We start from the raw sequence: 24,532 nt of genomic DNA, 5'->3' as shown, positions 1-24,532 counted from the left end.
GCTTCGAAATAATCGTGTAAAATCTATCCTCTTATAGCCTTCAAAAAAAAAAAAAAGAAAAAATTTCAATTTTACCACCACAAACCAAAAATTTATTTGCATAAGCGGATTAGGAGAACCCCGTGTAGTACTGGTTTATATAACACAATAGAAACATGATGACAGTATTTATATAACAGGGTATGTACATAATATATCTTCACTGTATAGTGACAAACTGCAATCAAATATTTGTTATCGTATATTCAATAATTTTTGGAAACAATTAAAAAAGATCAAATAAAAATATAAAACGCGACATAAAAATTATAACTATATTTCTGACTATATATGGTAATAGAATATATTAAAACAGTCAACCGGAAGACTGTAGAGAAAATAGGAATTAAAATAAATTATATTAAAATATTAAGTATACTTTAATATTTTAATATTTAATCTAATAAAAGTATTTAATATTTGAAAATATCGATGATATTAAAGTAAAAGAAATAAGAAGATTGACATAAATCATAATCACAAACTATGTTCAATATAGCACGGTGCTCATATGCCCAGTCGGTGTTATAATCCTACACTCATCTCTTTCTACGAGGACACCTTTATCGTCGGCGAGCAACGTGAATATATCGAGTGCACGTGGATTTGAATCGCGGAGCGTGACTCAATATCGTTCGATATGCATGCATCAATTTTGTTTAATTACGTAACGGGCACACGCAACGCCGATTCTTCGCGTGTAATTCCACCTCGATTGCACATAAATTTGCATGGCGTGCCGTGGACTCCCCACGCGCCGCCACCACTCCTTCTCGAATGTGTAACGCTTCGCTCTCGACGATCGATCATTCTCGAAGAGCGATAATTTGCGCGCGCGCCCCACCGTCTGTCTTCCTCGCGGTTACATAGTCCGAGTTAACAACCGTGCCACTGATCAAAGCCGATTTTTACAGACGATCGGCGATCCGCCGGATTAACGTGCAGAAAAAGTTCGACACATCTCATTTGCGACCACGAACAGACGGGATACGTCGACGAGACGGGAAACGAGGCGAAGGCAAGAAACGACCCATTATATTCCATCTCTTCGATTCGAGATCGATCGGGAATTTCGACGATACGTAACGGCGACCACGCCGTGCTATAGCCTCGAAGCGAAGGGGCAGATTTATTTTCGTACCCTGCGTTTTTATAGCGGGAATCGCGGCGAATATTTGTTTGCAACGTCGACGCACGATTTAAGGTTATAACCGCTGTTATATGGAAGTCTACCGAGCGACGATATTGTGTACATATTTGACCATGGATGAAAGTGTGAACCAATAGGAGAATTCGAACGAGATGTTTATTTTAATACGACCATTTGGAAACTTTTATCTATCACTTTAAATTTTTCGTAGATTATTACGAAGAGCGGCCAGGTTAAGCATGCACGACTGGATATCTCATGAAGATTTGAGGTTATGGAAAACATGTTCTTACAAAAATTGTTTTGTATTATGAGACGACTGGATATTGCAAAGATTTGAGGTTATGAAAAATATGATCTTAGAAAGTTGTTTGATATTATGAGACAAATTGCGTGGTATTAATAATTCTTTTTGTAGGTGGAATGGCAATTGAGATTTCAAGGTCCTTGAAGATTTAAGTCCTTTATATAAGATTACGTTTTTTGGTATATACGGAGAATAAAAATATTGGAAGAAAGATATATCAAGGTAACACAGTATAGGAGAATGATCAATTATTTTTCTTATTTTGCTTTACTTATCGAGCCACGAAGGTCATCCTGAGTTTTTTAAATGAAATGTATAACATTTGACTCTGCACACTCTGCTTACACATTCCAATTAAAGAACCCAAGGTGACCTTCGTACATCGATAAGGAAACAAAGTAAAAAAAGAACTGATTACTATACTACACTTGGTGTTATACTTTGCACGAAATATTTTTCTCATATCATGTGCAAAATCGAAGCACTATAGGTAATTCTTACAATAAAGTAAGATATGCTGACCACTGGTTGTTTCCAATATTATTATTTAATTAAAAATATGGAAAAGGAAAATTGCCTTTTTTAATCTTTTAAAAAATTATTTTCTTACAGCTATGTCCTTGTTCTTTTTGAATACCTATACAACGAGCATTTTACGCTCATGGTATTAATTGGTATGGACAAAGTCACGTTTATAATAAGAAGATTTTTAAAGCAAACGTGCCATTTTGAAAAGGAAGAAAATGGTAAATATACGTAAATTTATTTATACAGTAGCGTTTTTCCTTTTCCATTTATATTAATAAAAATAACACTTAATCACATATTGCAGCTTACCAATGTCCCCCAAATGGCACCAATGGAGTTCAAAGGGTTAATACTCAAAATATTAAAATGGATTTCGTTAAAACCGAATATTGCCAGAACCTAATATTCCAAATTAATTCTAGCGTAAAATCTCCTTTGTCAATATCAATTTTGTCTAGCTAAGGGAATAAAATTACACGTATTCCGAAAATAGATAGAGCGATGATGACCTTTATGATGGTGAAATATAGCAACTGTGCTACATAAAAATGGTAATTAACTAGTTAGTGCTAATATCGACAAAAAGCTTTAGATAAAATTGGCGTGGACTACTTAGATCGAGTACTCACTAGACATCTGAGTATAACGTACACAGCGACGACCATTATCATTAAACCACTTGATACATTTGAAATGAAAATAAATTAATATTATAGATATAACATAAAATTGATAGCCATTAACTGCCTAAATTACATGAGGAATTAAAATTCTATTATGAATTTATCTTAATTAATATATTTTTCACAATTAGCAATATTTTCGATATTGATTTTTAATTTTTAAATAAAATATTGATATAGTTCAATACTCAACCCATGTATATGTTATAATTAAATTACTAAATAAATAGTTATTTACTAATTGTGACAAATCTTATGCTTTTCTTACACCAAAGGATAAAATGATTTTCTAAATAAATTAGAATCATTTATAATAATTCCTTTTAACAAACGAACAAATTTTCTATTACACTGTATCATTCGACATTTAAATACGAAGCTAATCAAAACAATTATTATCTTAACACTAAGTCCAAGTTAAAATGCATTAATAAATTACAAATCCTTTCCAAAAATATACGATTTATTCCGCTGCAACGTTATCCGCTAGCAGAATTTACGAGAGGCTACGCTTCGTTTTCTATACGGTAACACGAGACCACCCTAACCTCAAAAATTCACTTTATCACTCCACTTCCTACGCGGTCCACGAAGCGTCGATTCCAAGATATATTATCTTGTATAGTCCCCATAAAATATACTACCAAGAAACAAAGGAAGTCAGTCGGTTTCTTCGACAATCGTAGAGAGGGAAACCGAAGGATAAAAAAGGACCAAAATATCGGCCGTTCGAAGGCACTCTCAAGGCTCTCTCGACCGTTGACATTATTTCTCGAAATATGCACTCCCCCTGAGGTTCATCTCGGCCGTTCACTTTCACTTCGCGTAATTTATCGCAGCGTTAAACTCTAGATACGGCAATTTCCCGATTGTCAATTCCGAACTGTGGTAAAGTGCGCGATCGTGCGTACACGCGTACTCCTTCCTTGCCCGTAATAATAGCAAAGACGCGCGAATAATCACATTTCCGGAACGCGTCCAGCAGCGCCACAACGTCGTTGAATTTCGCGCGTAGCGTGCGCGCGCAGCTTCTAGATCGCGTTACATAATCGGCCCTGATAAGCGTGCTCGTCGAACGGTCGAGATGACGGAGATGTTCCAGGCGAAAGGGGAAAGTCGGAGGAACGAACTTTGAAACCGTCTAGCAGAGAAATCAATGTACCCAGAGGAGAATTACAAAGAAAAGTTCAAATTTGTTTGTGTGTACATTTTTAAAAGGTTATGGCAGGTTGAACCTTTATTTGCCAAATAATCTAGGCAAGTTCAATTACTCTAGGGAAATAAAATAAATTAAATATAAAGGAAAGTTAATTATATAAGAATATTTCCCTATGAATAATATTATGAATAAATATTCGATACGATTTCAAATAACCTGAACAAAAATCATTCTTATTATCCTTTCAAATAAACTATGACATATCCTAACCAATATATCTAAATACTTACGAAATTGAATTATTGTACAAGAGATTGTGCCACACGGTTTGTTGGTAACATGCGATAATAAATTACGAGACCAAAACTACAATACGAAGAATGGAAAGATTATCGACCAAACGAATGGGTTTAACAAGCAAACGGTAGTAATAATTGTAATAATACGGAAACGAAGCGGAACAAAAGAAGGGTCGCGGCGAAATAGGTTGAATTGCCGCCGGTAAATTAAAGATGTCGCCACACGGAGCTCTGTGCGACACATCTGTTTCTTCGGATTACCACTGGCGGCGCTACGTCGATCATAGGTATAGCCACTTGGAATCCAACGTGCAGAAGAATCATGTTTTCCGGAACAGAGAAACTTAATTCAAACAACGTCGAGAAAGGCCGATTTCTATTTCAAGCGAGCGACGCTTCAAAGCATAGCGAGAAACACGAAAGAAACGGGAAAATTTACACCGTGGCAAATGTGGAATCATAATAATCGGCAGAGGCGACGAAAATAGCGGTCCATTCAAAAACTTCCATCAAATAAGAAAAGAAAAATATTTTCGCGTCCAGGCGTTGCGAAAGACCTGGCCATTGACGTTTGCTTGTGTTCCGCGAAGAAACTGTCTGCAATCGTCGAAACCGGCGCTTTCTAAATGTTCCGCTCGTTAAAAATACGCCAGCGTTGTTTCTCGCGTTGAACCCATATCACTCGGCGCCAATGCGACCACAAGAAATCGACTTATTTTTCTTCTTAATGCGCCATGATTAAAGTAATACACGTGATTGTTCGCTGAAGTAATTCGGTATTCAATGCTCGGAAATTCCAACGTGCGAGTGCTCGGCGTGTAAAATATACAGGGTGTGCCGAAACGAAAAGGCACTAGCCTAATAATCATTACCATCTATCGAATAATTTAACAATAATCTCGTGTCATAAATATATCCACGAACCTTTCCTATTTTATAATTTAACCTTTCTTAATTTATTTACAAATATATCCACAAACCTTTCCTATTTTATAATGTAACCTTTCCTAATGTATTTACAAATATATCTACAATTTACATTAGTTTACAATTTATCTATCAAATTATATTCCTTATTTTATAATTCAATCCTTTTTAATTAATTTATAAATGTATCTAACCTTGTTATTTATATTTTAACATTTATTATTACCTAAATTATATGTTCCTAAAAGCCTATCTTTAAAAATTATGTTCTCCATAATATATATATATGTTTTTCTGAATGATATATATTTGGAGAAAATAAATTCTCCTCAAATATTTGCTAACACGAGCGCCTAATTATTTCGAATAACCAGTAGTTTTACCACACCGACCTGAGGTTGTAGCAAAACCATTGGGCAGTGAATACGCTCGGCAACCGGTTAATGTGCACGACAGGGGCCATTTCACGACGCCTTGATTCGAATCACGCTCAGAGGCAATACTTATTCTCGGTTTGTAAAATTTCCAGCCGTCGGCGCGGCCTGTTCCCCCGGATCGTTATTCAAGTTTCGAGGAACAGCTGTGCTACTCAAAGGGGGCCCCACGCCTCTTTTCTTATGGGGTTATGTGCTACGTACCCGGCCCGAACTGGCCTCTGGGAGAGTCGAGCCCGGAAGGCCTGTGAATCTTGCGTTGCTTTTTAAAGAACCCTGCACACACGTTCTTGTTTAACCCGTGCACCTTTCCCTCCACGATCATAACGAAGCTCGGGCTCCTCGTAACAAGCGTACGGGCATGGAAGCAACATTTTTACAACGATCGGAATAGACTCAACCAACGAGCTACAAATAATTCTCGAATTTTATTACGATCGGATAAAACAACGCTTCATAAGATTTTTGAAACGAGACTGTCGAGAAAAAATTCAACCTTTGACCGAAGGGAGAATAACGAAAATTTGAAAAAATGTAGAATATAGTAACTGGACTAAATTTTGCCACGCTTTCTGAAGGATTCTTTAAGTATGCTTCTTGCCCACCCTAAAAATAAAATTTGGTATTTGTAAAAATTATAATTTTGATTTCTTGATACTTCACTGGGAAAAAATCCGCTCGAAGCTAGGTTAGGTTAATAATAAACGATTTACTTATTCGTATGTTGTCCAACCTCGTAGGACCTCTAGTAATTATCGATTCTAATTCAGTCCAAATTTTCTAACCTGTACCTAAATATAACACACATAAAGAATGATAATTAAATCGATACAACGAAAATAAGAAGTACACGTAACTACATTGTAGACTACATAAAAGTCAATACTCACTTCATCAAGGAAATATACGTGCGTACGTATTTTCAGAAATTATAAAAATAAAAAGGCTCGAACAAGTCATTTTAACCCCTTTGGCAGTTCTAGCGTCGAACATTCAAAGACTTCCAATGCCAGAATCACTGTGTAAAAAATAATTTTAAAAAGAAAGGGGGAAAAAAAAAAGATCGAATAATTACGACGAATCCTAACCTCTACGCCTAAGCAGCGAAACGCAGGTTCTTATATCCACTGCGCTAGTTTGCACGCGCAAACGTTCGTGATGGAGTCTTGACATTCAAGGTCAGTATCATCGTGAACGCATAAGTCTCTGGCCTGAATTATTTGATGGCCATAAAACTGCATCGCGACCCTCTTTCTGCCGCTCTCGTCGTTTGCATTTTCCCCGTTCAACACGTCGCATCGTCGTCCATAGGTGCGCGACACTTGGCCGCAGTATTATGCAATCGCGTCCAAGTCAGTCAGAGAAATTCAAACGCGCTAGTAGCACGCACACGTGTCACGTTTCGACGCTGCACCGTGGATCGTCTCCATATCGCACACACCTTTCGCTATTTGCTCGAACGATTCGTCTACCTCGTCGTGGCGTACGATTTCAGAGAACGTTGGCGTTTTTCGCGGACCAGAATGTTCGTTGCTTTTGTTTAACGCGGTGATTCTCGCGTCGGCCGCCGGCGGCGCTGCGGTACCCACCGACGACCGGCACACACGCCGGAATTAACCGAAACATTTGAATCGGACGAACAGTTACATTTGTAATTCGCTAAACAGTTATATCGTACATTTGCTATTCTCGATGCACGTTAAGCACACGGAATATCGAGCGCGACGTGCGATATCGAACGATTTCATTTTTTAACGAAATATAAAGAACGAACGAAAGCATTCCGACACTGTTGAAGATACGACAATATTCAAGTGACCAATCTGCTTTCCTGGATAATCTTGAAACCGTGAATGTGATGGTGTTATGCCTCGATTCCTCTTTTTTTTTTATTTTATTGGATCGCTATAAATACACCATATTGTTCGTACATAGTAATATCGATATGAATATTTCTATCATGATTTCGGTTTTCCTATCGAAATACTTCGAGCAAATTACGAAACTATCTTTGAAGTCGAATCTAATTAATTAATTACTGTAATTAATTACAGAGTCACAAAAATATTTTAAATAAAAATTTATATACACTGAAAATTAAAAAAAAAATCCAAGCATTTAGAAAATGTATATAAATTTTCTATCCATTTAAAATTAAATTTAATAAATTATCAAATGCAACTTGGATCCAAGTTGAATATATGATAAACAACCATATTTCATGCAACGAATGCGATATAAATATATTAAAAATTCGAAACTAAAATTTGTTTAAATTTTAGGAAAAGGAATGTCGAATTAATTTTGAAGAACATAAAGGATGCAATCGTGTTGTTGGAATTTTTAATGTTTTGCTACGAAGAAATCGGTGATATCGACAACCGAGTCAATTATTCAAAACATAAAACGTTACGATGGATTTACAATGTTGAATATCGCCAAAGAAAATATGCATTTATCCGCACGAAAGGACACGCTACGCGCAAGTTCTGACGGCCTACGAGTATAATGTAACCGCTTCCTGATCTGGAACGAATAAACGCTTTGCCGCATTCCTATGGCAATTTCGCGGATTCTCCGAGCACACCACTATTTATCGGTCTTCAAGTTGTTTGCGCCAACCGAACGAAATTTTATCTCAAACATAAATTAGAATAATACTTTATTCACTTTTTGCACAAATTAACCTTATTCCCAATTCACAATTATTATAATCGCGAATAAAATGAATAACAAAGTATTTTTCACGATTATGAAAAATTCGTAAATTAACGCAAATAAATAATTAAATAAATAATAATATAATATAAATAAACCTAACGAAAACTAAATTATAATTGTTTAAATATAAAATTTATAGGAAGATATTAAGACATAGAAATATTTGAAAAACCGTTGTATAAAGCTTTTGAGGTTATGAAAATGTCGAACAAAATATAGTTATACACGACGAGGTTATAAAATGGCCGAGTTCGTCTAGACGAAGATAAAGAAAACCTCGAAAATAGTCGGCTATTGGACCAACGCGTCGACGATAAATCGCCGACCTGACGAACGAGACGAGTAACATATGGAAAGAAAATTTTGCGTTCAGGCTCAACAACCTGAAAGATTCATCGTGAAATACGCACGAGTCGAGGTTGAAAAACGCAGAGGCACTTAGTAAACTGCGTTAATCGAATGAATTAGCGAATACGTTTAAACGATACGCAGTAGAGAAAAAGAAGAAAATAACAAAGATGGCAGCGACAAGTGGCGATCTATGGAAAGAAATCGTACAGACGTTATCGTGTTGATATATTTTTCGTTAGATTTTTCTACTCACGTGTATATGCGTATTAATAACACGTGCGTGTGGAAGCATTGCATGCACTGCGACCGGCTTCGACATGTATTTTGACGAAAGGCACACGCCCCTTCGACGACTTTACTTTCGAATCTCGTCCAAGAGGTTAGAACGTATCAGGTGGTGTAAAAACTGTCGGAGCCGAGTGGATTTTTCACGCAGCTGTAGCAACACACTCGCTCTTCCCTTTTCTTATTATTATGCGTCAAAGAAACTTCTGCGAGACACAGGTAACATGAACGTAATATCCTGTGAAACTGGCGAGCACAGATGCTAGTCAAACATAACCTCTACGGAAGCACGAAATAATTATCTGTTAGCGAAGCGTGGTAAGATATTTCAAAATACCAGCCACGATAACGTCCGTACGATAAAGAAAATCGAGAGAAGATCGTATTATGGAAAACCATGCTTCGCAAATCTGAAGCCAGTGACTGGTAAAGATGATTCATCCATTTTCACGTTTCGCGAAGGCGAAAATGTGATGCCGTTATTTTTACGAATTAGAAGAAAAACCGAGACACGAGTAGAGGCAGACTGATTATTTAAATAAACTTTGCCGCAATCTGGAAGTGATTCTAGCAGGCGAATTGCCTTGTCAGTCCTCTTATTACGTAATATCATTGTCAAACCATACGGATATACTGTAATGATGTAGTCGAGCGAATTAACTCGGCGAAAAGGACACTTGTAATCGTTTTAAATTGAATCGCATTCGATTTTTCTACCAAGCGTTCGAGAGCTAAGGGGAAAAAACGTGAAGCAAATAAGCAGCTGCTAACAAGCCAACGTGGCCTGGTACACTGGGTTCTAGTATCTTTTTCTGCTATTTCTACCGATACTGTAACACTCGCGGGTTAATAATAACGTCTATGGTAATTTCCATACGCGCACGCGATAATTTTTCGGTCGTTGTAGCAACGAAATTCCATACGAAATATGGCGAGCGAATGACGATCGGGTGTCTCTTTCCTTGGCACGACATTACGACACATGTACGCACACATGACTACTTCGTGACGCGTGCAGAGCCGCGTACATATACACATACCAGCACGTATATACGCGATACAAGCTGAGAATTCTAGCCTATACATAAGGAAAAGAGATCTCTAAGACTGGGACGAAGGAAGAATACGATTTACTCACCCGATTCCTGAGGAAGTCCTCGATGGCACGTTGTGCCGAGTCGGTGAGTTTCACGAAGATCAGGGACTTGTTTTCGTGAAAATTACTGTGCGACGACAAACCATACTGGACACCTGCCACCAGCGCCGCCATTTCTCTGTCTCTCAACAGTGGGTTCTCTCTCGCACACGTCCCCCTCGTAAAAGCGCACACAGCTGACGTCCTTGTTGGTTAAACGAAGCACTTTTTTTACCTTTACTTATTACCCCGCAATACGAAACAGCGCATACTACGCGGTGAGAAAACACTTGCCGCAACGATACTTTCACTCGGAACAAATCGAGTAAAGACGGAGAGAAACAGAAAGAAAGAAAAAAAAGAAGGTAGAGAGACAAAAAGAGAGAGAGAGAGAAAGACATACAACCCCCCCCCGAAATAGAGGATTCTCTTGCACGTAGCTCTGGCACACACGCGTTTTCTTTCGTTTTTCGACGCGTATCTTTTTCACGACCTCCACCTTTGCCACTTCTTTACGCGGTCCGTTTTCCTCGTCACGCTTCGAAAGTGGTAGCACCCGCGCGTAAACCACCCTCTCACACGTTCCTGGTCCTCGTTTTCTCTCAACCGTCACATATTAGCGCACCGATACGTCTCATTTCAGATTTTCTCGCGATTGGATATGTGAAGAGAGAGCAGCGCCCGTCGTTTCGCCGTAAGGAACTACACAACTACACTTTCGAACGACCACCTGGTAGGTGGGGCTTACGAGAGAACCGTCAACCAATCCCGATTTGTACTCAGATAGCATGCGACTGTCGACCCTACCGTCCTCCTGCGGTCGCAGCCAACGATCGACTGACATTGTTCTCTTATACCGTCTGATTCTTTGGATACTAATGCTGCCATCTGCTTTCTGTTTCAATAATTCTACGCATACTAACCCTATGAGAAAATCAAATAAACTGATTCTGATATTTAATGCATTTATGACTTTAATGAATATATCCCTTACATATGTGTATATATGTTTTTATTATATATTTGAAACGCATTATATAGGATAAAAAATGATTTTTTTTTTCTTCTCTATTTATTCAGAAAATCGTATTGTAATATTTCATATGGTTCACGAAATTACTTTTGCACTTATTTTTTATTTATTTCTTTTAATTATTGATGCCGGAAAAGATTTATTTATAAGTAAAATTATAAATTGCGAAATTTATCGATATTTTTAAATTATATACTTAGTTATGTTTATTAAATTAATGAAACTTCGTAAACTGCATTTAATTAAATATGCATGTTATTTGCTTAAAATAAGTTATATTATTTATGTAGAAATAAATTATAAACGCGAAAATAATTCAACCAATTGAAAACGTACTATATAAAACTTATGTAACCGATTAGTGTGGCAGCACTAGTAGCGGTTTTAGGTTATATACTACTCATAGGACTGAAGAAGAAAGTTTTCTACAAAGTTTAAAGATGATTACTAAAATTACACCGAAAGAAGTGATTCTGTTATTACTTACTTATGACATATTTATATCTCCACTGCTGAATTACCGAGAAAATCGATTGGGTCAATTCGGCACTATGTACACGGATCATTTTCGTCAGATAGAAAGAGTAAGCAAGGATACTTTTATTGTTATAATATTTAATATTTTATTTAAAAATTAATTTACATTTATTCGTATTATTTTACTTTTTATTTTAATTATTCTTTTCTTAGTACTGCTGCAAAATTATCAGAAAGTACATAATGTAATTTTCAAAATTAAATTTTAATTTCATTGATGTTATATTTTGCAGGACGCTTTGGGAGAACTTTATAGTCCTCATGGAAACATACATGGTTGAAGCAAGTAATACAATTAAATTACAAATTAAAGATTATATATATACACACATACTAGTGTCAATTATGATGTAATAATAATAAAACATAATGTGAAATGTAGTCATTTTTAATTCATATAATGTATTTTTTTTAAATATTTAACACATCTTTGATTTGTTAAGTATGTTTGCATGCTAAATATGTAAATATATATGACTTATAAGTATGTTCGCAATATGGTAAATTAAAAAGTGAAGTTTCTTTTTGTATGTCACATAGATGATATATTTTTACATTGGTATTTATATCGTATAATCGTATAGCAATTTATGTTGTAATTCTGGGAAACATGTGACTAAAATAATGGAATGACGAATAAAAAGGAATTAGGTATTAATTAGAAGTTGAATTACATATTTAGTAGTTTAGTTTTCTTTTTATTACTGTACTTAATTGTTTAATTGGAATGTCTTTATACTGGGAAGTTCTAGAATGAATTAAATTAAATAAAATTGGTAATATTAATATTAAATTTAATTAAAAGAGGTATTCAAGTAAAATATTTTGCAGTTGTTAAATTTTGATGTTTTATTAGAGTTACGAATTACCATCCCCTGAGATAGCTCATTCCATTAAGAAAGCCATCCTTTTCTAATCTCTTAATATCTATCATTTTGTATCGCATAATTTTTGTTCCACTGTCCATTTAAGAGCACCCATTGGATATGGTAAATGTTTATTAATGAAAATTAGACAAGCTGTGCCAATGAATGAAGATCGAATGGAGATGAAATCAAATATTTTATATCAGAATGTGTCATTTGTTAATGTTACTTGGATAACTGTACCAACATTACTTGATTAAATTCTACTTTGTGGGTACATAATGATTGTATGTTACATGGCGGTTTCCTTCTCAAGAGATTAAATAAAGTATGTTACAGGTCTTTTACTTTGTATACAGAACATGTACACAGAACATACCATGGCAAATAAAATCTCATTTAGAAAAATCACGCCCCTGCAATGTACAATAAATAACGGCATCTTAAATGTTAAGCTTTATTAACATTTACAAAAGAAAAGTGGATATTCTAAGAAATGCTTCCTTTTTTTTGGCAACATTTCATTTTATGTCATTTTGGATAAACGACTGTAGAATTTCATACAGAATTGGTCAATGTATTTCCTTTAGGTAAATTGATATGCATGAAATGTATATCAAAAGGAAGTAGAAAGTATGAAAGAATAATATGATGGAAAAGAATACACAGCGTAGTGTAACTCGACGGAATATTATAACAAGATCACCGATGTACTAAAACAAGAATTTTTAATTTTAACTAATTGTGTATTTAGAAAATGTTCCATTTTTATTGATGCTTCGCGTCCCAACAAGATTATATCTATAGGTTTTGTAGACGAATTTTGCGAAAGTTACACAAAGACATGTAGTTATGTTAAAGTCGGGGTGTTGCTAATTCGCTGAAACACGAGGCAACATCAGAATGTGAATGTATAGTGCGAACGTGTGTATGTACAGGTGTTTAAACTATGTGTGTGTTGTGTGCGTATGTGTACCCACTGGTCCGTATAAAATGTGGCAAGCTATCTGCTTTGGAACTAATAAGGACAATAACAAAATTCTTTTTTAATATTAAATGATTTAAAATGGCTTTTGCTCTTGTTTCTTTTTCTTTTGTTTGAAATTATTATAAACGCTAGAAACGAATTTGGCGTTATACCCAACAACAGTCTTGAAGTTGATAGCTTGTAACATTTCACATGAACTACATGTGTGCATAATATATATAAATGTATATACATATATATTATACACACATACACACACACGCGCGCGCGCGCACACACACACGTGCACACACCGTGCAGCTGTGTATGCAATATATTTTATGTTTACACGGTTAGAATGTAATAATATTTTACATGTGAGCGTACTTTTAATGCAAAAATTATAAATTATAAAAAGATAGCCGAGTTGATAAACGGACGCGTTGTAGAACATGAAGATCTATGTAGTAATTACAGTGATAACAATAGTGATGACAGTTGCAAAGATAGAGATGATGAAAACAATAGCAACAAGCGATTAAGTGTATTAGTTTTCTGGTTTTTCTCTCGTTCCTTCCGCTTAGTACCAAACGAAAATCTAGAGGTCCCTTACTAAATTTAAGAAACAGTTGCAATCTTCATTTAATATTGAACGATCTCCAAAGTAAGAGTTGTCGATAAAATTATTTCAACGTGTATCTACTGTAGGAGAGATTAGTAAAGTCAATTTTACTTAATACGCATATATGTATTTATTTTATTCTGAAACGCATGAACTGCGCCTATAGATTTCGGTACAGTTGAACAGTAACGTATAAAAGCAATATCGATTGAAATAAAGTTACACGAATTCGGATATTATTAATCGAATATGAGTCCTCTAGATTATCGATGGTCTGTATGTAATTCGGTACAGTAATTATGGCGGTGAAACATCGACTCACATCTTAAATTTTATCTAGTAGTTCATGATAATGAAGATACTTCAATTTTACCTTTTATGTAAAATACGACGATATGGAATATGGCACAATGATTCAACGACGATAAAACTCTAGTCAACTTTCCTCGTTTGCCTTTTATTCACACACATCACCTTATACTTCATTTCAGCTATGTCAGTTGATCGATAGACACCACTGTAACAATCTTTTTCGTACTCACATTTAATTCGCATGTCTTGTATAGCAATGTCATATAATAATTCTTTTCTTCTCTGGCTTATACTATATTATGTCATGCGCATTTCCTTATTGATCGGATATTATTAATGTTTGCACACGTCGCCAAACAAAATTACCTCTTTCGTAAAAATGATTAAGAATAATTGGTTATAAACAAATGATTAAAACTAACTTCTTACATATGATTTTATTCTTTACATTATTACGAATTAATTACGATGCACATTAGCCTGTGATTGCACCTGAAAAATTTGAAAACGTCGATAATTGTTGGAAGTCCGAAAAAGGAAAAAAAAAGGAACTATTATGTATTATGCTATAATAAAAATGAAAAATATTATAAATGGTAAAACCTATTTCCTTTCTTATAAGAGCGTGAAGTAAACATGACAATAATGCATGTCGATTGATTACGATGCAATCGCTGTAGTTCCAATTTGTTCGATGACGTAGACGTATGTTTGTGATAAAGTATGGTGCGAAACGATGGTGAACTAAAATAAGGATAATAATTATCTCGGCCAAGATTATTATATGATTAATTCAATGTTAAAGAGAACAAACAAAACATGGATGCAAATCGATCGATAATATTACAAATTCGAAGAAATACCTGGCAATGCTGGCGTCGCGTGCGTCGATCGATCAAGAGAGATACCATTCTTCAAGGGCAGAATCGTAACGTAAAATCGTGCACACACGTTCAGAGCTACTGCGGTGAAAGAGACTTCAATCATAGAAATAATTCAGAAAATAAGCTCTTCGTGCGAGTGAACGAACGAAAGATAAACGTTTATTAATAAAGATCTGGGGTTTGGTATTATAGGTATTATTCTTTTTGTGTTGAATGTGCGTGTTTGACTCTGATACAATTGCTTTTAGGTTCACCTATGTATATTCGGAGGCTGCGCAACGGTGTGTCGTAATATAACTCTTTTTTTTTTCTCTTTGTTCGCTTGGTTTCGCGTTAAAAATTTTGATAACAACAATGGTACACTCTTTGCTGGGACGATGAAAATGTACTCATTACTCGTTGAGATACAATACCTAATAATCACGCAGTCATCCGCACGTACGCACAGAATTACGCGTTCCGTATATTATTATTATTTTCTTTTTGCAAATGTGTCTCTTGTTGTATGATTACAAATTTATTCCTTAATATGCTTTACTTACGAAACACAAACATTCTGCCATTATTTTTTTTGTCTTTTTTTTTTTTAATATATTTGTTAAGTACAATTATATACGCGTCGTACGATTTCTCAAGCATAGTATTGTCAACAATTGTATATATATTTGTTCTTTTCCTTTCCCCCTTTAATTTGTTAAATGGTTTCTTCTGCTACACGTTCTCACGATACAGCAATCTGAAGTCTAGTTTTCAAATAATTTCCCCTCTTTGGTTCTGCGTCCGTGATTAGTTACTGAACGCAAAAGTTCGCGGTGACATCTCATGCTCTCGTCGAACGAATGCTACGAACACATTACCTTACTTTGCTATGCACGCATTCTTTTCCTTTCCTCTTTGATTAGATGTTCCTTGAGAAGAATGACGGATCGATTCGTGCAACGAGACAGGAAGAATTATTCACGGGTTTCGCATTTTGTTCACGGCTGTATAAATTTATCGTTTCAACCTGCATAATACGTATATTAAAATGATGTATAGATATGCGTACTCATTATGTAAAGATGGTAATACAATCTGCTTTCTATTCTTTCACCAGCACTGACTCTTTTAACCCTTTAGGGACCGTTTCCTTTTGTATTTTTTCTCTTTTTTCTTTCGTATTTTTTTCCTTTTTTTGAATTCAAAGTTATTCAAAGTAATGAAATTCATAGACTAAAGACTAGCTCTATTATTAAACACTCATTTCTAAACACTCATGGCATGCATCACGTTACATTATAATAATCTAATACAATATGCATGTAAATGTCATAACACTAGAATGATATCAATTTTACAAATTATGTATTAGTACCGTAATTATATCAATATCTTAAGTAGAATACAAGATAAAGCACTTGAAAACTGAATTCCGTGCGCGAGTCCCAGCAGGGTTAAATTTTTATTCATTTCCATCAGCCTGAATCGTCGCGTAGCCATTCGTACCATTATGCTTCCTCGAGCAGTAATACGAGTATCGTTTATTTCTTTCACTATCTTTCCTGTAAGATCAAACGAATAACAAAGAAAAGGAAAAGAGTAAACGTTTGTAACAACCATGTCTTCTTTGTTCCCCCATAACTGCGAAGCGCAAAAGAACCAACGTGACTTACGCGTACCGCTCGCGTGAACTCGAACGAAAATATCACTATCAAAACGCTAACGCGAAAACACTTGATCTTTGTCCCCCACTTTCTCGTTGCTCGTCGAAATCTTTCTCTCACTTTCATTCACTACCCGTCGAATACTTTTGCGTTCCCTGTTTTATTTCGTGTTGATATCATCGTATTCGTGTTATTCTCGTTATGTTACCGATCGGTTACGTAGCCATTGCAACGAAGCATCATAACCTCTATGAAACATCGCGACGACTGCCATGGTATCTTTCGTTATCACACATCAACGAGACTCTTCGGACGTTTAACGAGTATAGAGAATAGAAATGGAAATGTTTTTAAAAGAGAGAAAAGTACTGTTGCTATTGGGATCGGTGTATCATGTGCTTGGTGTGTGGTGTATACGTGCGTGATATCGTGTATGTACAAGTCGTGTGTATGTCACGTATGTATCATGTTTTATATGTAGCATGAATCGTGTCTCGTTGCAATGCAGGTTATACATCACGTATGTTGTTTCTCGGCAATGTGTGTGAGTGTAAGTAGGTTTGTTTACAGGTGTACGCGAAACATGTATGTGCAGATGTGTACATGTGTATATGTACTTTAAGGGGTAATTATCACAGAATACACGAGATATTTTTTTTTCATTAAGCTTACGAGATATTAATCGAAGCGGAGAGTAGGAGGAAAAATTGGCGGTCAATCCCGTCCACGAAGCGCAATCGCCGAGCGATCCGGAAACTTTTCAGCGCGAAGAAACACACAAAAGGCTGTTCCCGTTTCGTCGACGGATTTGGCTTAGTTGCCGAATTCGTCAGCCCTTTTTCATTAATTAGTACGTACTTAGGCAGCGGAGAAAATAGACACTTTTACAAATGAAGATGGTGACGAGATCGCGGACCCGTGTTTCTCTCTTTCGATTCTAGTTTTCCCTTGTCCCTTATTTTCTATTTTGTCCAGTTTTCTTTCGTTCTCTATCCGTGTACATCGCTGACGCCATGTTGCTTTTTTGTCTGTTTGCGATCGAAATCGTTTTGCTTCGGACGAATGCGTACCGGGATCGAAACGGCGCGAACGTTTAAAAAAAGAAAACGAACTGCAACGCGTTTCGTGCACGAGGGTTGATTTCGTCAGGAGTATATTTCGATCGAAACTGGCACACAAATCCGGGCACGTTCGAATCTACGCATTCTAACCGCGTCAACGAGTAACGCGCTAAATGTGTCCTTTACGAAATGAAATATGTTTAAATTATCGCGTAACTCTATACTGTCCTACGATTTTTCGTAATGAGACTCAGAGGTGCATCGATTTATGAATGATCAACCGTCTTTTTCTTCGTTCTTTCTATCGCGAAATGTATAATTTTTTACCCAAAGTTACGTGGTAAGAGGTAATTTTGGAAAGTTATGCGCTTGTTATAACGTGTTAATAAACGAAATTCTATGCGAAAGTTCTGCGCCTGACTCGTGTCTTGTGTAGACATATGCATCCGGATATGGTAAGCGCCTGGTGTAAATACGTAATTGTAAAGATAGCCGAATGTTCTTTCTCGGGTGGCTCTCTCTCCAGACGAATATCCCGCGCTCGCAGCTACATCAGCATTTAGATACTATACACAATACGTAAGTATATCTAGACGTACTACGTAGTAGAAACTTTTTTGTGGATATAATCATGTAATTTCTGGAATTGTATATCTGCTTGACCTGCGAAGGCCGGAGAATGAAATTCATTTAGTTTCAAAGTCGCGTGCATTTTTTTTGTGTTATTATTAGTTTCCATCTCCTCTTTCTTTTTTTCCGCCCTTTTCATATTTGCCTTTAATCCCTTTTCTTTTGTTTTTTTCATTTGCAGGTTTTTCAGGAGATCCGATCGAAGCTTCGCGCAGAGAATTGCGACATGTGTTCTCAAACAAGCGTCTCCAAAGTTTCTGAAGGACGTTAAATGCGAAACGAAGAACGTTATGGTGTCTTCCACAAGGACCGTTTTCGCTTTGTAGCAGATTGAGGGACCGTTTAACGCGTCCGCCCTCGATTTTCTCGATTTTTCCATTTTTTAATATTTCTTTTCTTTTTTTCTTGCTCTTTAAGAGGGGGAAGTCTTGCACAGTAGAGAATCGCAACTTCTGTCTTCATAACCTAACGAACCGTTTCTACGAAAGGACAATGTTTGATCTATATACAAGAGTAATATTGATGAGATATTTTAAGCGAATAGACAGAGAAGTATTAATGTCCGTTTTTTCAAAGCTTGCGTTCCATATCTCGTCGTTTACATATTTGGTTTTGCTTGCTCACACAAAAAGCAATGATCGTCGAAAGAGGAAAGTGTCGAAGTTACGTGATTATTTAAGTTACCATACAGCTACCACGATATAAAGTTTAATTTCGAAAAAGTTAGGCTGTCGATTCATAGAAATAGTAGTTTCTGGTTATAATGGATCGAAGAGTGGATTCTCTGTTTCACGATATTTTACGTAGAATGAAAATCGAAGGCGGACGAAAGCATTCTAATTGGTTTGCGTCTTCCTCTTCTTATTGTTTCTTTCTTCTTCATTGGAACGGAGTATCGACTTCTCGTGTACGTGAACATATCGTATCGAAGGTCTTCGAAACGAGATCCGAATCACGGTGAATGCTCGAAGTCTTCGAGCGGACCTCGTAATCGTTCACCACCAAACAATCAGACTCTTACGATCTCTTGTTAATTCTTACAATAAGAACGTACTTTACATTACAATGCCTATTTATTACTAACGGCGTGTCCCGAGTCGCGACACGCCTATTGGTCGTACGCAATGCTACGTTAAACTGTTATTTAGAAAAAACTTTTTTCGTCAACAATGTGTTTCACATATCTACAAGTAAACTCATCTTCCCGAACAAACGGCCTAAAACGTCGTCTCTCACGAGGGTTTATATTTATATGTAGTATTACATCTCCATGTTGCAGCGCGATTCGCCTTTCAATTTCGAAAACACGTCCTATTCGCGTTTCATATTTGCAACGTGCTCGTGATCACGGACCCCGATTCGATCGTTCATCTCTTCCTCCTCTTCTGCTTGCAATCAAGCTGCTTCCATTTTCCATGGGAGTTCGTACACTTTCAGGTATAATCGCGCTGAACGCACCATCTACAGCTAATTCGATTCCTTTTCCTTTCCTTACGTTACGAATATTTACCAAATATATTGCATACTGGCAGCACTGTTTTCAAGATTCGCGTCTATTCAGAACACTTTCCAATACTTCCGGTTTCATACCCTGCTTCCTCACGGCACTTGTTTGAACAATAAGTCTGCCTATATATATATATATGTATATATTCCCGTCTTTACCAATCATCGTCTTGGACATTATTCTATCCCTCTGTCGCCTTCACAAAGCTGTCTAGAAAGGGTGGAAGGAATCACCCCTCCGTTTTCTCTTCTCTTCCTATCCGACTTCCGTTGGACGAACGTTTCGATTCGGGGATTCGGTTTTCAACATGTTGACTCAAAACCCAATCTTTTGTTTCCTTTGTCTTGGTTTTGTCTCTTTTCTCGGTTCATTTGGTTTATATACGGGACGGGGCTAAAGCTCTGTGATTCGTAAAAAAGAGAGAAGAACACGCTCGACCGGAAGCTGGTTGCGAAGGGAGCGAGGAGAAAGATGTCGCGCGACATGCTTTCTCGTTCCCTCACTGACCGACATATCGTTAGAACCGAAAAGGATTCGGTCGATCGTCCTTATCGGTGACTTTTCTCGTATAAGTGTTTGTTGTAATGTGTGTTTCTTTTTTTTTTTTTTTTATTTGTGTTTCATGCGTTTTCGATATCGCATGTGTTTCGCGGTGTTGCTTATTTTTGTTTTATTTACTTATTTATTTATTTTTGTTAAAGACTTCATTCTCGACAACGACGGCCGAACGCTTCTATGGTTTCCCCAGTGGACAACGCCCCTCTCCTTCTCTCCTTCGAGCTCTTTCCAAACTCGAAGGACGCATCGCTTCGCTGTCGTGGCTTAATGCTGTGACTTTGAGCTTCAGGTAGGATTTGGTAACGGTGTCTCCTGCCTGATGTCACTCTTCAGCTTCACGAACTCCTTCGCAATCTCATCGTTATTCCTCTGTGACAGGATCCTCAGTATTGTCCAGCCGGTTTCGTCCATCTGAATTCGTTTGCCGAGCGACAACCAACAGGCGCATGAGCCATCGTCGACTATGTCCTTGAGCTGCATCACTGCAACGCCGACTAATCTGTCTTCTCTTGCGAAGTAGTAGTCTTTCACGCAGATGTGCAACTCGTAGAAGTCCAATTGTTGCTGTTCGTTGCCAATCATGCTAGATATTATGGTACGTATGTTAATATTGGTCTCATGTATATAACGCAAAGAAGTTAAGATGATTAATCGCTTGGCTTGAAATTTGATTTATCATCATACCATGGATATATAATAAATAAAATTGCTTTAAATTTCAAATGTATGAAATATACGGTAAAACGTTGTCAAAGTAAAATGATCAAGGTATAAATGGCACTTATAAGTTGAGCTCTAGGCATGAGGTGCAAGAGATTTTCAAGCCAAGTGTATTACTTGCTAAACAGGAGTAATATACTCTCTTAGGGGAAAAGTAGATGCTTACAAGTCGAAGCTCTCGTTGAATTGTGGCGACCAATTATTGCTCTTTGATTTTGTTGACTGCTTCCTCTTCTTTCCAGTCAGATGCGGTCCAATCAAGTTTACTTCAACATACGGCCTGAACATACCCGTAGGCAGCTGCCACTTCAAATCGTTTGCAGCGACAACTACAAATTAAAACTCGTTGAATGGCATTGTACAAAGGTACCCACTTATATGAGAAAATTTATAACGACATAACCAATGATATTTTATGACAAGAATAAGAATTACCTTTGACAGTGACTTTTTGTTCTCCAGTTCCAGGATGCGTGAAGAGGTCCACTTGAATGCTGACTTCTCCAACAGAACCTTCCTCTGTGCTGGCAGTTTCTGGAACTTTATCAATAACAAGTTACTTTTCATATTCAAATTTGAGTCTTTAACCACTAGGCACTACCAGAGAGAAAAAGAGGGCTTCGGTCACTTCTATCCGAGGCTAAAATTCTGAGATTTGATGCTAATATACTATGTTTAATGTCTAGTTCTAGAGCAGATTACATGCTCTAATCATATGCGTAGAACTTTGTCTCTTTGAATATTTATCAGAGAGGACGAAGTTGCTATGTTGTTAAGGTGTCCTAGAGATGCATAAAAACCTCAAGCATATAAAATTCGAAGGATTTTGATACAATGTGCAGAGACGACTTCATAGCTTTTTGATTCAGGATCAGTGAACCGTAAATTACGGAATACAATTGTAAAAATTCTACATCTTGTCACTCTGTTTCCAATATAGATTATAGTACTCGATTATGCATTCTGTAATTGATAATTGATCGACCAATCGCATGAATATGTAAAAAAAAAAAAAAAAAAAAAAAAAAAAAAAAAAAAAAAAAAAAAAAAAAAAAAAAAAAAAAAAAAAAAAAAAAAAAAAAAAAAAAAAAAAAAAAAAAAAAAAAAAAAAAAAAAAAAAAAAAGAAATACAATGAATCTGCCGTGTACCTATTTGTCAAAGTAATTTAACTAGGAGTGAAATGGTGAACTGGCAGTGATAAATTAAACAAAATCTAAGTGTTTAAGTGTACATGTGTAAAAGCTTCAAAGAAGATGATTAAAGGAATGCTTAGTGTAAGACACAATGTTAGGAAATGGCAACCTCTGAAGCATATAATACACGCAAAACTTCCACAAATTATATACCTACAAGATTCCAAAGGTGTATAACTTTACTAATTTAAACTTAGCGTTAGGTTTCACTGATTGCGTACAATTGCGTTTTCTTTTGGAAGATTAAGAATCTGTAGATAGACGATTTGTAAAAGTAACTTGTTGGCGGGTGGATTCGAAGGTGGCCATTTTCTATGATCGTTGTTTTGCAAGGTTTTCGGTAGTAGCAGCAACAGCGGTAGTAGTGACAGCAGCAGCACTACCTAATACAACTATCGATCACCGAGAGATCTTTGGGACGCCTTTGACCCTTTCGATTCTTGTTGATGGATGTTCGCTGTGAGCAAAGCGTCTACGGTATGACGCTTTTATTCCTATAGCTCGTAGCTGAACTCTTACAAGCAATTGCAGTACCGAAAGGGTCAATATTATTTAACATTCAACTCATATAATTGGCGATTTAAATCATTTTCAGCGCTGGCTTGTTTGTCTAATAGATACAGTTATTTGTATTAATATCAAGGGCATTTGTACATAATATATTTATAAAAATATAGACTTTTATATTTATTTTTAACGAATAAGTTGTTTCATTCTCAACGTTTTAATAAATTTAATCGAACCTCAATGTCAGACAATTATATTTTTCATCTCAATACTTGAATATTAGGAACAAGTAATAAAACTTTTTAATTTTATCCATCGATTCAAGAAATTTGTTGAATTAATAATTCTTGAAGAAAGCATTAGAAAGGCTATTGTCGATAAATATTTCAAAAATATTTGCTTATACATCATAAGAGTACCTTCCTCTTTTATTAGTTTTTCTTGCTATTAAAGCAGGAAGATATGCGAATTTAATAGGATTACTTGATGACTAACGTACGAGTGCCCGAAGAACCTATCTAGTCCCGAAAAGACAACTCGGTGAATAATGCAATCACAAACAGTCCACTACGTCCTAAAACGAGCGCCTAGGTTCGAAAGTGGCCGGAAGTCAGCGAAGAATTCCCGAGGCTTCTGCTCTAAGGTGGCTAGTGCTCTCTGGTACCTTGTCGACTCTCTCGACGAAGAGAGGGCTTGCTCTGGCGAAGGGGTTCTTCGAGGCTTTCCATACCCTCGGCTCCTTCCCCTTCGTCACCACCTCTTTCGCTGCTCATCGAACGCTGACGCTGACGTAGCTTTGACGCATTGTTCAGCGGCACTGTCGCGATAATTTCGGTTACGTCGGTTGTAATCGTACGTCGTGACGAATTTTCCGAAAATGTCGCGGTGTGTGTACAACGGATGATAACAGTGAACGAGACAGAATCGCGAATTTTACACGCGTCCAGTGATATTCAATGGCACGATGTACGTGACGTTTGTGTCGAATGTTGTCGATGAATATATACAATAGAATTTTGGGAAATTCGTGATGACGTATATTTTCGTGAGTAATGTACGTTGCACTAGAACTGAAGCCAATTTTTCGGGAGCCACCCATTTGTTTATTTCCACAGGGTTCAATTTACTCGGAATATCGATTAAATTTTCGATTCGTAACTTTGATTGGAATTTTGCTGGTCGTTATGTGTGATGAACATGTTCTGTGTGCTGGAAAACTGTGTTAGTTTTTTCATGAGAAACTTGTTTTTCTTTCGTTATCCTAAGTGAAGAAATTAATGCTCAATACCTTTGCACTACTTCCTTCGTTCTTTACAATGAACAAAATTTTGTATCTTCTTGTAATATATTCTCACTGATGCTTATAAATAAAAGATAAATAAAATTGTAACTATGAATATAGTTTTGTTATTAGCATGGATTTACCTGATGATGTGTGAAAAAGTTTATATTCATGTTGATGTTTGACGAGAT

At 36.4% G+C, this 24,532-nt stretch overlaps 2 protein-coding genes across 3 annotated transcripts in view; both read right to left on the bottom strand.

Moving 5' to 3' along the window:
• Positions 1–10,838, bottom strand: part of Su(Tpl) (Suppressor of Triplolethal) — a 175,248-nt gene extending 164,410 nt beyond the window's left edge. For both annotated transcript variants that reach the window (XM_017906285.1, XM_017906286.1), the window contains exon 1: positions 10,022–10,838. In XM_017906285.1, coding sequence (XP_017761774.1) covers positions 10,022–10,153 — 132 coding nt within the window. In that variant the 5' untranslated portion in view covers positions 10,154–10,838. The remainder of the gene's footprint in view (positions 1–10,021) is intronic.
• Positions 10,839–20,901: 10,063 nt separating this feature from the next.
• unc-13 (protein unc13 homolog) overlaps positions 20,902–24,532 on the bottom strand; it is a 153,827-nt gene continuing 150,196 nt past the window's right edge. Inside the window, exons 17-20 of the mRNA XM_017906283.1 lie at positions 23,724–23,876; positions 21,794–21,898; positions 21,525–21,687; positions 20,902–21,221 (exon numbers count right to left, since the gene is read on the bottom strand). Of these exons, the coding sequence (XP_017761772.1) occupies positions 20,924–21,221; positions 21,525–21,687; positions 21,794–21,898; positions 23,724–23,876 (719 nt within the window). The 3' untranslated portion in view covers positions 20,902–20,923. The remainder of the gene's footprint in view (positions 21,222–21,524; positions 21,688–21,793; positions 21,899–23,723; positions 23,877–24,532) is intronic.

Source organism: Eufriesea mexicana, unplaced genomic scaffold (assembly GCF_001483705.2).
Source record: "Eufriesea mexicana isolate 0111107269 unplaced genomic scaffold, ASM148370v2 scaffold5271, whole genome shotgun sequence".
Taxonomy (NCBI): domain Eukaryota; kingdom Metazoa; phylum Arthropoda; class Insecta; order Hymenoptera; family Apidae; genus Eufriesea; species Eufriesea mexicana.
This window is presented reverse-complemented; position numbering and strand designations above follow the sequence as displayed.